The sequence below is a fragment of the Dermochelys coriacea genome, chromosome 1, assembly GCF_009764565.3.
Source record: "Dermochelys coriacea isolate rDerCor1 chromosome 1, rDerCor1.pri.v4, whole genome shotgun sequence".
NCBI classification, from domain to species: domain Eukaryota; kingdom Metazoa; phylum Chordata; order Testudines; family Dermochelyidae; genus Dermochelys; species Dermochelys coriacea.
Window position 1 is genome coordinate 212,121,171 of NC_050068.2, and position 15,095 is coordinate 212,136,265.

At 48.5% G+C, this 15,095-nt stretch overlaps 1 protein-coding gene across 1 annotated transcript in view; it reads left to right on the top strand.

The window, feature by feature from the left end:
- CLCN1 (chloride voltage-gated channel 1) overlaps positions 1-12,897 on the top strand; it is a 56,058-nt gene extending 43,161 nt beyond the window's left edge. The window contains exons 14-23 of the mRNA XM_038387833.1: positions 395-505; positions 600-813; positions 1,244-1,377; positions 2,544-2,770; positions 3,172-3,277; positions 5,828-5,913; positions 7,484-7,522; positions 8,048-8,152; positions 9,319-9,405; positions 9,957-12,897. Of these exons, the coding sequence (XP_038243761.1) occupies positions 395-505; positions 600-813; positions 1,244-1,377; positions 2,544-2,770; positions 3,172-3,277; positions 5,828-5,913; positions 7,484-7,522; positions 8,048-8,152; positions 9,319-9,405; positions 9,957-10,349 (1,502 nt within the window). The 3' untranslated portion in view covers positions 10,350-12,897. The remainder of the gene's footprint in view (positions 1-394; positions 506-599; positions 814-1,243; positions 1,378-2,543; positions 2,771-3,171; positions 3,278-5,827; positions 5,914-7,483; positions 7,523-8,047; positions 8,153-9,318; positions 9,406-9,956) is intronic.
- Positions 12,898-15,095: the final 2,198 nt, after the last annotated feature.

Sequence of the window (15,095 nt, forward strand, 5' to 3'; positions counted from 1 at the left end):
AAAACCCAGTTTTGTCCAGTCTGGGACCACAGACTCACAGTAATCATAATTGTATGGTCATTGCATGGTGTCACTACAGGGCAGAGTTAAAGTTATTTGTGTGCCTTAACTGTGCATTTTAAGACTTGAACATATTTGGATTTATTTTAAGTGTAAACTTAACTCTAAATTTCCTGGATTTGTATTTCTGTGTTTTGGGATAAATACACCCTCCCTGGAGTGGTTTTTGTCCTTTTATTACTGATACAAAATCTCTACCTTAACTCCGTCATAATGTAGTTTTTATTTTAACATATAAGCACTGGTAAATTACCATATGGCTTTTATCGGCAGAAAAGCACAGCCATTTTGGGTGGATGGGTGTTAACCAGTGACTTCATGTGATGCTTGCCAGGGGCTGCATTCGGCCGTCTCATTGGTGAAATCATGGCATCACTCTTCCCTGATGGGATCCTCTTTGATGGCATCGTTTACAAAATCTTACCTGGAGGATACGCCGTCATTGGTGAGTCTCCACGTCTTTCTTTTTTCTATCCCTCCTCCATGAATTCCCTGGTCTACATGACACTGTCTTTCCTCTTCCCCCACAACTGGGAAAGGCGCAGCAGCCCTGACAGGAGCAGTGAGCCACACTGTCTCCACAGCAGTGATTTGCTTTGAGTTGACGGGTCAGATCTCCCACATCCTGCCCATGATGGTTGCCGTCATCCTCGCCAACATGGTGGCCCAGAGTTTGCAGCCCAGTCTCTATGACAGCATCATCCAGGTGAAGAAGCTGCCTTACCTGCCTGACCTGGGCTGGAATTACATAAGGTGTGGTACCACCAGTGGGGATTGGGGAGAGAAGGGGAACACAGCAGAAGAGGGTCTGGCAATGGGAAATGAAGAGGGATAGGCTTGGCCACAAAGAAATGGAGCAGGGATGGGGGGTGGCAGACACATAAATAGAGTGGGATGAGGCAGAGAAACAGCGGGAGGGCAGTGGAGAAGGAGGGGGTCATCCATGAGGGGCAGGAGAAGAACCTTGCCTTAGTGGAAACCCAGTTGGTTTGTGAATGGTCTCACTTCCCCTGTAGTTACTCCCACATGCAAGTATGTATCTGGCTGTATAAAGCACACACCTGAATGGAGCTCCTGCTTTGCTTTCCTCTTTGAGAAGTTTTTCTTTTAGACATATTTGAATGTCATAGACATATCTCTATATATCTTTAGACATATCTCTTTATTTTCTTTGTTCCTCTAGCAAATACAATATCTTTGTTGAGGATATTATGGTCTGTGATGTGAAATACATCTCCTCTACTTGTACATATCAGGACCTACAGACCCTGCTTCAGAGCACCACTGTCAAGACCTTGCCTCTGGTGGATTCACCAGGTAAGCAGTATGGGGAATCTGATCTTTTCTGAAGCCTTCCTTGGTTGAAAGAGTCTGTCTCCAGAGGTATGTAGTTTGGAAGATAGGGAACCAGCCTGGGAACCCAGTGATATGACCCTAGCTCTGCTGCTGATTTGTTGTATTACCTTGTCCAAAAAATCACCACCCTCTCCATTCCTCAGTTTCCCTATTTGTAAAATGGGAATGATCATGCTCCTTATCCACGTGGAAAAAGTGCTTTGAGATCTTTGGATGAAGAGCATGATTAGTTTTCTGCTTTGGTTGGAATGGATGTCAATTGTCCATTGTGGTAGAGAGACAGGATTTGGCTGTAATGCCACTCGGGGGATTCTCTGCTGAGGCTGTTGGAGAAGACAGACCCTGTTGTTCTCTCTGGCTCTGTAGCTGCCTTTTGTCACCACACAGGGATTCCCCTGTCACAGAAGAGACTGGTGACTATAATACCTCTAGTTGTCTGGGAGGGAAAAAACTCAGGCCTGAGCACTTTTGAGAGGAAGGGATTGCAAGGAGGGAATGGGAGTGGGATAGGCATTTGTTGTGTGGGTTGTGAGGGCAGCTTGGCAGGGTGGGGAACTGGGGAGTGAGTGGGTGAGGGCAGAAAGCGGGAAGGAGACTCTGGCAGAAAGTGTTGGCTGCAGGGATGGCTGTTGTATTTCAGAAGGAGGCTGATCTGATTTGTTGTCAGGCACAGACGGGGCTCAGCAGCAATTCAGACTTGTGGGAGGTCAGTTGGCTGGGGTGTCATGTCAGGGCCATCTGTTGGGTAGTAGGAGGAAGAAGAAAAGGAGTACTTGTGGCACCTTAGAGACTAACAAATTTATTTGAGCATAAGCTTTCGTGAGCTACAGCTCACTTCATCGGATGCATAGCTCACGAAAGCTTATGCTCAAATAAATTTGTTAGTCTCTAAGGTGCCACAAGTACTCCTTTTCTTTTTGCGAATACAGACTAACATGGCTGCTACTCTGAAAGGAGGGAGAAGGAGTCAGGAGTGTTTTGTAGAGGCCTCAAGCTGGGATGAGTATGGGGAGGACCTCTTGCCACACCCTCTTTGGGATCCTCAGGGCTAATGTGGCCAGTTTGGGCAGGGAGTGTTGGCCCACACACATCCTTCGACTGGCTCCCTATGTTATCTCCTCCTGCAGAGTCCATGATCCTGCTGGGCTCAGTGGAGCGGTCAGAGCTGCAGGCTCTTCTCCAGAGGCATATTGGCCAGGAGCGGCGCCTGCGCATCATCAAGGAGATGCAGCAGAAGCTGGCTGAGGCGCCCTATGACGGGCACAGCAAAGGCCAGTGGGCAGCCATGCCCAGTTGGAAACGCGAATCTTTTGCTTTTGTGGATGAGGATGAGGACGAAGAGGAGAAGGCTGAGGTAAGGAGGGGAGGAGAGAGAGACTGAGATGGGGAGATGAAGGGGAGAGAGAGATAGTGAGCCCTGGTCTATGCTAGAAACATGTCTGTATAACTCTGTCGCTCAGGGGTATGGAATATCCACACCACGAGTGACACAGTTATACTAACTGAACTCCCAGTGTAGACAGCACTATGTCCCTGGGAGGGATTCTCCCATCGCCAGCATAGCTACTGCTCTCAGGGAGGTGGAGTACCTACACTGAGGGGAGAGCTTCTCCTGACAGCGTAGGCAGAGTCTTAACTATGTGCTACAGCAGCACTGTATGCGTACACGAGCCCTGAGAAGCAGAGAGGCACTGAGAAAGAGAGGGAAAGGAGCTATTCAGGGTGATTCTTGTTTTATTTCCTTTCCTTCTGTAGCCACCTCAGCAACCCTCTCCTGCTCCCAGTCACCCTGAGGAGCCCAATGGCCCAGTGGCGCCTCATAAACCAATGCCAGAAACACTGGGGCCCCAGGAAACCCCAGGTATTGTGACCTCCAGAGTGTCCCAGCTTGCCACATCCCAGTCAGCACTGGGAAAGCCTCACTGCTTATTGCTTGTCTGAGTGTGAGGGGCTGAGGCTAGAGCTGGCTGGAAAATTTTCACTGGAAAAACTATTTCAAAATTTTTTTTTCACCAAATTGTGTCAGTTTTGACAAAATTTACTACAGAATTTTTTTTCAAGACAAAAATGTTTTTGTTTCATTTTGAAATTTTGTTTCAAATGTTATTTTTTTCATTTTTACATTATTTTTACTTTTCTTATAGTGTGTCCTGACATGTCCATATGAATAGTAGATATAATGCACTACTGTTATTGACATGTCATAATATAATAGTGGAGCTAGTTTATTTTTAAAAGTAGCAGCTGCTCTTAATGATTTTAACAATATTATGCACAACTACTACTGACATCAGGAAGTAAGGTAAAAATTGCATACAATTGAAAAATAAAATAAAATTCAAAATGAAAATTTGACATTTGAAATGAAGATTCACAGTTCCAAAACAAAAATCCAAATCTTTCTGAAATGCACATTTTCCAAAAAGGACATTGTATAGAAATTTGTTTCATGGAGAAAACACAAATTTTGAATATTTGTTTTGTTCCAATTCAGAATGAAAACAAATTTCAAAATGTGGAAATTTCTTGTAAAATGGAAATTGTGAGGTTTGACCAGCTATAGCTGAGACACTGTTTCTGTTTGTATGAGTGATGATGGGTAGGTGCTGGCGGCTGTGAGCTCATCTGCTCTCCGCATATTAAGGGGATTGTGTTGAAATACTACCTGCAATGTGCCTTGTTACCATATACAATGAGCATGTGGCTTCCTCTGTAGCCTTTTATAGACTCGTGATAACGTGGGCAGATCAGGCTCACAAAGTCTGGCTCCCTCACATTGCAGGACTCATCACACCGTCTTTCTCACTAATATCTCTTCTAGCCAGCTCTAGAGAACCTGTGGTGAAGTTGCCACCACCACTTGCCCACCCGCTCCACATTGTCCTGCCTGTGAAGACTCTTGTCCTGACATCTTATCTTACATTTTCATCCTTAATAGCTTAGACTATGTCCTTAGTGCCATCTCTGAGGCTGAATGGCCTCCCTATCCCACATATACACACATCTTTACTGATCCAGCTCCGTCCGTGGGATGTATGTGCAATGACATATTGTCTTCCCCTGTTTGGAACCATATGAGCTGAGCTCTCCTGACTCTAGTCATGTCTCTCCTCTGATCCCTGAATCACTTTTGTTGCTGCGTGTTGTAGTTTCTCTCTGTGCCTCCTGAACTGCACAGAGACAGCCTAATGGTGGCCAGCTCCTGAGGGTGAGCAAGGAAGGCAGGGCTCCTGGCTAGTGTTTGTAGCTGTCCAAAAGGGAAGAGGGGAACTGGGACCATAGTCTCACTCTCCAGCCCACCCTGGCCAGTGGAGCTGGCTGGTCAGGGAAGAGAGCACTTCCTTGCTGCATTTCATTGGGGGTGTAGCATTGGGCATACTCCCCTTTCTGCAGCACCATCAATGTGGGCCAGTGCCTTTAAGGCACAATAGGGTCCCTTATATGCTCAGTGTGGTTGCAGAGCAGTATACCAGCTAATCCCCCTATTTACCTGATGGCAAAGGTTTACTTGTTTGAGGAATAGTCACCCCAAGAGAATTTTGGCGGGGGAGGGGGGGCATCGCTTGAGCCATTTTAAACAAGGCTAGACAAAGCCCTGAAGAATAGACTGCAGGGAGCCATCCTGAGGTGGTGGGAGGAAGAGGGGATGGAGCAGATGTGCCCGAACAGGGCTTTCCCCTCCCTCATTTTTATTCCTGGTCACCGTCAGTTTAAACTCTGAGTATCAATATCAGCTCTCCTCTCTTCTTGTTCCTATCAGGATGAATAATCCATGATCGTTTCCATTCCCAGCCTCAGGCCCACGGTGTTATCCTTGACCCCTCTCTCTCCTGCATCCCTCACATTCAGACTGTTGACAAATTCAGCTGCTGCTTCGTCTATGATGGCATCTCCAGATCCCATCCTGCCCTGTCTGTCTCTGCTGCCCAAACCACATTCCTGCCTCTGCCTCACCCATTTTGCTCCCCTCTAATTTAACCAAAATGCTGCCAGACTCATGTTCCTCACCCACCACTCTGACATCATCACCCCTCCTTTACAAGTCCACTCAGGGTCTCCACAACCCTTTCTGTGTGAACAGCATGGCACTGGGACCTTGCATGTGGGTGACCCTCTGCTTCTGGTCCCTTCTTGGAATCATTGCTTTCTGGATAGCCACCTTCCAAGGCTCTCTCTTTGCAGGGTTAGTTCCCCTCAGTAGCTAGGGGATATTTCATGGATTAGTGTGGTTGATTCCTGCCTGTCCTGGATCTTGCCCCGTCAGCAATGGAATGGTGTGTTCTGACTGGCTGGACCCTTTCATACTAACACCGAATTCTCCCCAGCCTTCCTTGGGAGAGGCCTGATGCCTTGTGTTTAGTTTCTCACTTGTCCTCGTTTTTTCTCCTCTTTCTTCATTCTCTTCCTGCAGCCAGGAGTTTCTGGAGCTTAAGGCAGCTGATCCAGCGGCTTTTGTGTCATTATAACCAGCCACCAGAGATGGAGAGTGTTGCCCAGGTTAGGGACCCAGAGAGCCCAGCTGCACAGTAATGAGGGAGGGAATGTGAAAGAAAGAAGGCTCCCTCTGAGAGGTCTTGGTCATAGGGTGGGGGCAGTGGTGTCAGACCAGGAGATGCATGAATGATGCTGAGTGTCATGGCATCACTGGGCCAATGCTCTGGAACTATTCCATATGAAACCAGCCAGGACTCTGGTGTAGCATGCCTCCTCTCTCTGAGCATACTGTTGCCAGGGCAAGAAGCTTACACAGCTTCGACCTTCCTGGGTCTGACCTTGGAACATTCAGCATCCCCTTCCACACTGTGCGCTTCCACAGCGAGTATGCCTGTGTGGGGCTTCTGGGGAAGCCAGAGGGCCCTGTACTCCAACTCTGCAGTCAGCAGTGACTCTCAAGCAGCATAAAACAGAATAAAACAGACTTTATTAGTTGACAGGAACACAGCGTAGAACAGAACTTGTTAGCACGGAAATCAGTGACTTTCAGCCAAGTCCATCTTGGGAGAATCCTGGGCCAGATGCCCTGGACTCCCCGCTCCAGTCCCTCTAAGCAGATAAGCCAGCTACCAGCGACCCGACCTCAGAGACCCCCGTTGCGCCTCTTCCTGGTCTTTGTCTCGCTTCCCAAGCAATGTGTCACCTAGTTGCATTCCCCTCCTGGGGCTCAGGTTATGAAGGGCGCTGGCCATAGCCTACGTGCTGGCAGCTGGAGCAGCCTCACCTGCTTCTGAGGGTCTCAGTCAAAGTCACACAGCCTTATTCCCACCACCTGGGCATTGGTGCAGCACAGAGGGAAACTGAGACACACACAGTATTCATGCAAAACAGTAAGACTCACATAGGCTCAATAGTAAGACTCGCATACGCTCACATACCACATAACAAGGGAAAATCCCCTCTTTGTTACATTGAGCTCCTGGTAAAGGATTAGGGATTTCCGCAGAAGAGAATGGCCATGGCATGCATGGGGAAGTGAGGATCCTGCTGGCTAGGCGCTGTCTGTGCTGCCAGTACTGAGAGAGACAAGGTGGGTGAGGTCATATCTTTTACTGGACCAACTTCTGTTCGTGAGAGGTACAAGCTTTTGAGCTATACAGAGCTCTTCACTAGCTCTGGGAAAGGAAGCAGACTGCAAACTGCAGGTACTGAGGCAGGCTTTATGATGATCTGTTCAGATCTAAAGAAAATACAGGCCAAGGGGGCTGTCCAAAAGACATCCTAAGCAAAACCCCACACCAAACCTGAACCTGCATCAGCGTGCAGGTCAGAAGCATCGCAGTGCACAGATTCCACCCTCTATGACAATGACATCTGGGGAAGGACGGGGGCCCCTGAGTATCTGGGAGGTGCACAGTGGAGTTTAGGGGTGAGCAGGAAGAGGGAGATCCTGAGTATAATGGTGACTTTCTGGGCTTAGGGATGGGGTGGGGCGGCAGGAGGGTTTGTTGCCGGAGAGTGGGCGATACAGCTGAGATTAGGAATAAGGGGTTCTTGCACTCCGGGGTTCTCCTGTGGAGCTAGAGCTGTGTACTCTTTCACTGACCTTGGCCGTGTTTTCTGTTTTCCCCAGGAGTCTCTAGAGGTTACAGATACAATGAAGCCAGAGGAGGTAAGTCTGGATGGCGGGTGTGGGGGGCAGGCTGATCTCTCCTCTCACCCTTGGAAGTTATCTCTTTCCTGGGAAGGGCCAGTGGCCAGGATATGCTCATATGCTACAAGGAGAGGCCACCCTGAGAGAAACTATCCCCTCATCCCATAGAAATGGAGCAGCCTATCCTGGAGTGACTGAAGCAGGGAGAGCTCAGGAAGGAGAGACAAGGAGCTCTCATCCCCTCTAAGCAGGCCTGGGGAAGCCCTCACCTTCCTGGCTACTTTTCTCACTGTGTGTCATTGTGTGTCACCCTTGCTGGGGGCATCTCAATCAATGGCACCTCTAGTGGCTGCAGCACCACCAGGTTCCCAAAAGGGAGGCCCCATCTCATGCTGGAGGGATGGGAAATCTCAGAGGAATAATATATTGGGGGCGGCAGACGGGGAGGAGTGGGAAACAGCAGCAGGAGACTGGGGAGGCTTGGAGTATTGGCTGGGAGCAGTGTTGGTCACTGTGATTGTGATCCCCTCTTCCCTGTGTCAGATAGATGCTTGGGAGCAGGACGAGCTGAATAAGGAGGTGTGCTTTGACAGCTGCCGCATAGATCCCTCCCCTTTTCAGCTAGTGGAGAGGACTTCCCTGCACAAGGTGGGTCTGACCTCCCTCCCAGCTACAGTCCAATCCTTCTCCAAATTGTCTGTCTCTGTGCTAGTCCACCCCAGGGCTCATCCCCTCCCCTCTCCCCATCTCCCTCCCCTCACTTTGCATTTTTCTCTCTCTTGCTCTCTCTGTTGCCTTCGCTATCTGAGGAGCTCACTGAGCTCCCATCAGCACAGTGTCTGACTGCAGTCTCCTAGAATGTGAGCAGATTAGTTTAATAAAAGAGCTTCTGAGAACCACACTAGGATCCAACCAGCCATTGCATTAGTGTTGGAATTCCCTCTCCCAGCCTCTGGGGGCTGTCTAGATACACACACATTAGCACTGGGATTCCCACTTTCAGGCACTGAGTGCAGAAGCAGCCATACCTTAGGTGTTTGTAAAAGCAATGATACAGTAATGATGGGTTTCATACATTAGCTGGTCTGAGCGCTGCAAGATCCACATGCAGCAGTGGGGGTGGGATTCACAGTCCTGGCTCCTCTGGGACCAGGGACCTCCATCCCGGCACATGAATACTGGGATTCACACTCCTTGCCTGAGAATGCAATGGGATCTGCATGCCTTTATCGTGTGTATTAGGGGTCTGTCACTAGTTAAAGCATTGCTGGAATCCACACTCTCAGCCCCAGAGCACAGCAGGATCTACCCCACTGTGCATTGGTCCCTGCTGGGTGGACTGGGATCTGATCCCTCGTAGCCATATGCCAGGTGTGGGGATGTGAGTTAGTGTGAGAATATTCTGGGTGTCCCTAAAGCATCCCAAGCATGCACCAGTGTGACCTGAGGTGAGTCCTGGCTGATTAGAAGTCCCAGGAATAAAAGGAATATTTGAGCTGTATGGGACTGCTGCTCTGGGCTAACTACAGGTATATACCAGGAGTTCCAGGTCCTCCGGAGTCCCCACTACCACCCTGCAAGTGCAATGAGACTACCCACCAAGGATTAACATTAGATTTCCCACTCCTAGGGCAGCTTCTTACCAGAGTGGTGCCAAACCCAAAGGAATTTGAGTTGGGATTTCCACTCCTAGCTTTGGAGCCCAGAGGGGATCTCAAGCCTCAGCTTAGCGCCAAGACTCTCATTCCCAACCTTTGAGGACATCAAGCCCTATGCAACTGGTAATGGAGATTCTCTTGTGTTTTCTCCCACAGACACACACCTTGTTCTCCTTGCTGGGCCTCAGCCATGCCTATGTGACCAGTAAGGGGAAGCTGAAGGGAGTGCTGGCTTTGGAAGAGGTAAATACAGTCAAATTTTCATGCAGACACTCCCACCTCCTGCTCAGCCTCAGACATTCTGTATGTTATCGCAATGTCCCACAGCAGGCGAGAACCAGCTTTGGGATGGAAGTTTCAGCTCTGCAGTCAGTACATTTCCTAGCATTCCAGTTTCAAGTCCTGGCAGCACTGACTTAGCCATTTTCCCTTCTGAGGGGAGAAATTCTGTTCCTGGATGTGAGTTTTTCAGAAGGAGCCTTAACATACAAACTAATGCTTTACATGGATATTAAAGATCCCCTACTCCTTTTTGTGAGAGACAGGCTCTTATTTGTGTGGCCCATGCCGAATCCATTTAGCCAGTGTCCCTCCCAGAAGTGGCTACATTGAGATGGCATGGAGTTTGCCAAATGCTGTGGGATGAAAGGCACTATAGCAATGCAAAGTCTGATCTCTCCAGGGGCTAGTCTCCTGCCCCCTTATTTTGGAGAGTAGCTGAACTGTTGTGCTGTGGTTTATCAGCTGCCCTTTAATTCCTTCTCTGTTCCTCTAAACTTCTGCCCCTCCAATAGCTCCAGAAGGCAATTGAGGGCTCCACATGCTCTGGTGTCCGCCTCCGTCCGCCCCTCGCCAGCTTCCGTGACACCAACAGGACCTCAGTCAGCAATGACCAGAGTAGCCAGGTTTCACAGGTGTGGAGCCGGCAGGACAGCTGTGTGGTGCCTGTGAGAGGAGCTGCAGACTCAGGGATGGGGAGCCCACTGCCCTCCAGCTCCCCTTCCCCACAGCCTACGCCCTTCCCTGAGGAGGGGAAGGGGCTGCGCTCTGTCTCAGCTGCTGACGCTGAGCTGGAGGAGATGGAGCTGTCTGGCCCCGCTGCTGAGAACATCTCAGACATCCTCAAGGATCTGAGCCTGCGCTCCACGGACCTGGAGGAGGAGGATGAAGAGGATGTGCCCCTATAACCGGTGGGAGGAGGGGATGTCCCACTCCACTCCCATCAGCGAGCCAGCCCTGCTACACATGCTCCTCAGGGAGAGGCCTGGGGACTCTCTCGCCAGTGCTCCAGCATCCGCAGTAGCTTAGTTGGGGGAGGAGTCACAGGACTGCCCTTCTGTCTGCTGCCCTCACTGCCTGGAGTGTTGTGCTACCTGGGAAAGATGGAGGTGCGTGTGTGAGAGGGGGGAGATGGACTCCCCCAGGTGGCAAGGGGGCTGCTGGGATTAAGACCCTTACTCTTTCTTTACCAGCACTCATGGTAAGCATATGGGGGAGAGGCAGCAGGAACCGTAATGAGGCATGGACACCACCTGCTGCAGGGGCAGATGGTCTGGATAGATTGTGCCACTGTGAGAGAGTGGTGGGGAGCAGATGGGGGCCACAGCCCTTCCTCTTCTCCATTCCCCAAACACCCTGCAGAACAGTATGACTTTCTCTGCTTCTCCCGCCCTCCCAACAGTTCCTGCAGGAACCTCCCCACAACCCAGGATTTCTGACTAGTGAAAATTCGCAGGGCCAGGAGGATTGTGCAGGCAATGAGAGGGGAGAGGGCAAGACCCCTGAGCACCGTCCTGTACAATCCACCCAGCCACAGCTGTATCCCCTGAGATTGTGGGTTGAGCCAGCCTGGCACCTAGAGACACCCAGCATCCCTGGGGTAATAATAGCTTTATAAACAGTGGCTCATTTATTAGCATGACACTCTTTCCTGTAGTTCCTAAGGGTGGTCACCATCTTCCCAGACACCTCACAAGCACACGCTGCCCACACTTGTATCCTAGAAGCAACTTTCTGTCTCAGAATCCCAGCACCCCATGCCCCTGCAGCCCCTTCAGGCCTCTCTCCCATCCTGTGCACCAAGAACATTCTTGTCCAGAAACACTGGGTCTTGTTCTGGATTCTCCCTCTATTATTTTTCTTGGTAGAAGGAATGCTGGGGGCTTCTCCTGGGCCTGCCAGCACTGCCACGAAGAGGGAGGTTTCTTACTGCTCCCATAAGCATGATTGGGAGGGAGGAAAGGCTGCCTGATCTGTGTCACTGTTCTTTAATATACTCAGGACTTTAAAAAAGAATTGGACGGGAGGAATCGTTGCTTTCCGGTTGGCTCACTGAAGTCTTTAAGCAGAATGGCCAAGATTGGAGTGGGTTGGGCAGAGGTCACAAAGGCATGGGCAAATGGCAGTAAGACTGTATATATATTTCTGTCTTTCAGATATTCATGTGTTTGTTTCTGAACCACTATCAGCAATTTCTATGAAGTTATAGTCTTAAAATATAAGATCACCCGCAGGCTGATGAGAGAGAAATGAGAAATGGCAGAGAGAAGCCACTCCCCTGCCTTCCCCTTTGCTAGCACGGGAAGGTCCCTGTCTTTAAACACTGCTCTCTCCTGCTACTCCAGGAGTGGGTACCCTCCACACATCTCTGCCAATACAGCTCAATTGTAACTTGCAGCACCCTTTACTATTCCAATTCCATCTTCACCTGTGTCCGGAGGAGAGACACTGCAGCAGCTTGGTGCATGCATGTGACACCCTCATTCTGGGAGATGAGAGACTGCCAGGCTAACTCACTATCCCTGCCAGGTTTTCTCAGTACAATGGCAAAATTCAATGCTTTAGGGTCTGCAGATTTCCCCAGCCATTGTGCAGCTTTTACTGTCAAATTTTCATAAAAGAAACCAGGTAGCAGTCCCTGGAGCTCTGCCAGACACAATCCCACTCATCAGGCTGTGAGGAGAGGAGATCCCAGGAACTTTATGGTATGTCCTGATGCCTGGCCAGGTGCACCTCCTCGAGCTGGCTGCCTGGAGACTATGACAAAGCCAGAGGCAGCATGTTTTGCAGTTCCTGCCCTGTTCTCTGTTTTGGGAGACATCTCAGAGACAACTGGGAGACATCAACTATGTTGGGTTTGCCAAGCTTATTTAAGCAGATGGTTCCCCTGCAGTGTTCCAGAGGCAGGTAAAATCCTGGGGCATCTGCCAGTATACTAGTGAGAATTCCTCCTTGGCCTCAATTCTAGCAATTAGGCTTGTACATGTAAACAAGAACCCTTTCTGAAGCTGGGGGTCTCCGTTGTGACCTGACCTGGCCTGTGTTCAGCTGGGGGCAGTTATGTTGGGGAAGAAAGGGTTTGATTTAATTCCCTGGCAATCCCAGGGTCCCTGCCCTGCTCATCCTTCCCTCTGCATTGGAATCTCTGCGTTCTATGTCTGTCCCTCCCCTTTGGGGACAGATGCTTTCTTTCATGCTCTTTTTTGAGCTGGTGTTTATTTTTTCCAGTTTTACGTAGAGGCAACATAATTTTAAGACTAACACAAGTAAATAGAAGGGGGGTGGCAGCCTCATGGCAGCAGCCCAATTCACAGGGACTGCCCCTCCCCCACGCAGCAGTGCTCAGACAGGCCCTATCTCCTCCCTGCCCTCATGGGGGGAGAACAGAGTAGCCACTCTTTTTTTCTCTTTTTCTTAAAGTTTTAAAGCATGGGGAAGTGGGAAAGAAAGAAAACAATAAAGGTTTATCTTCTTGTAAAGTACCTGCAACTATCTGGTGTGTCATGCCCCATCAGCACTAGAGCTCTGTGAGCTGCCACCAAGCCTGAGTTCTTACCTCTCTGGGAGGGCAAGGTTTGTGGCTTGGGCTGATGTCGAAGCTGGCTCTTTAAATGAAAAATCAGAGAAAGGGAGAGAGCTGTGTGCATTAGAGCAAGACAGAGACAGATACAGACAGAGAAGAGATAATTAAGTCCCAGGCAGACTGCGAAGAGCTACAAAAGGATCTCTCATTATTGGGTGACTGGGCAACAAAATGGCAGATGAAATTCAATGTTGATAAATACTAAGTAATGCACATTGGAGAACATAATCCCAACTATACATATAAAATGAAGGGATCTAAATTAGTTGTTGCCACTCAAGAAAGAGATCATGGAGGCATTGTGGATAGGTCTCTGAAAACATCCACTCAATGTGCAGCGGCAGTCAAAAAAGCAAACAGAATGTTGGGAATAATTAAGAAAGGGATAGATAATAAGACAGAAAATATTATATTGCCTCCATATAAATCCATAGTATGCCCACATCTTGAATACTGTGTGCAGATGTGGTCAACACATTTCAAAAAAGATATAGTGGAATTGGAAAAGGTTCAGAAAAGGGGTATGGAACAGCTTCCGTATGAGGAGCGATTAATAAGACTGGCACTTTTCAGCTTGGAAAAGAGACGACTAAGGGGGGGATATGATTGAGGTCTATAAAATCATGACTGGTGTGGAGAAAGTAAATAAGGAAGTGTTATTTACTCCTTCTCATAACACAAGAATTAGGGGTCACTAAATGAAATTAGTAGGCAGCGGGTTTAAAACAAACAAAAGCTAGTATTTCTTCACACAACGCAGTCAGTCTGTGGAACTCTTTGCCAGAGGATGTTGTGAAGGCCAAGACTATAACGGTTCAAAAAAGAAATAGATAAATGCATAGAGGACAGATCCATCAATGGCTATTAGCCAGGATGGGCAGGGATGGTGTCCCTAGCCTCTGTTTGCCAGAAGTTGGGAATGAGCGACAGGGAATGGATCACTTGATGATTACCTTTATCTTTTCATTCCCTCTGGGGTACCTAGCATTGGCTACTGTAAGAAGACAGGATACTGGGCTAGATGAACCTTTGATCTGACCCAGTATTGCCATTCTTATAGTCTTAAGATGGGGACCAAGAAATACAAGAAGGGGGAATCTTGGGATGATGCACATAAAGGGCTGGGGCAGCTCAAAATAAGGCCTCGTATACACTAAAGAGTTTTTGTCTGTGGGTTAGGAGTGTGAAAAACTCACACCCTGAAATGGCTAACTGTCTAGATGGTAGTACTGCTGGAAAGGTCTGGGGGTTATATTGGATCACAAATTGAATACAAGTCAACAATGTGATGCAGTTGTGAAAATGGCTAATAGCATTCTGGGGTGTATTTACAGGAGTATTGTATGTAACACATAAGATGTAATTGTCATGCTCTGGTGAGGCCTTAACTGGAGTCTTGTGTCCATTTCTAGGCACCACACTTTAGGAAAAATGTGGACAAGTCAGAGAGAACTCAAAGGAGAACAACAAAAATGATAAAAGCTTTAGAAAACCTGACTTCTGAGGAAAGATTAGAAAAACTGGCCATACCCTGTTTTAGAAAAGAAGCATGAAGGAGAACGTGCTAACTGCCTTCAAATGTGTAAAGGGCTGTTATAAAGAGGATGGTGATCAGTTGTTCTCCATGTCCACTGAAGGTAGGCAAGTAGTAATGGGCTTAATCTGCAGCAAGGGAGATTTAAATTAGATGTTAGGATAAACTTTCTAACTATGAGGGGTAGTTTAAACTCTGGAACAGGCTTCCAAGGGAGGTTGTAGAATCCCCCACACTGGAGGTTTTAAGAATAGGCTGGACAAACACCTGTCAGGGATGGTCTAACTATACTTGGCCCTGCCTCAGTGCAGGGGACTGGACTAGTTGACCTACCGAGGTCCCTTACAGCCCTACATTTCTATGATAGCTATGCTACAAAAGCCCTGGTGTACATGCAGTTATATCAGCAAAAAGTGATTTTGCCAGTATAAGCTGCATCTCTATCAAAGGATTTGCTGGTATAGCTATACCAATACAGTAGCCTATGATGCATTTGAACACCTGGAATAGACTTCCACTTCAACCCTTGGGCAAAAA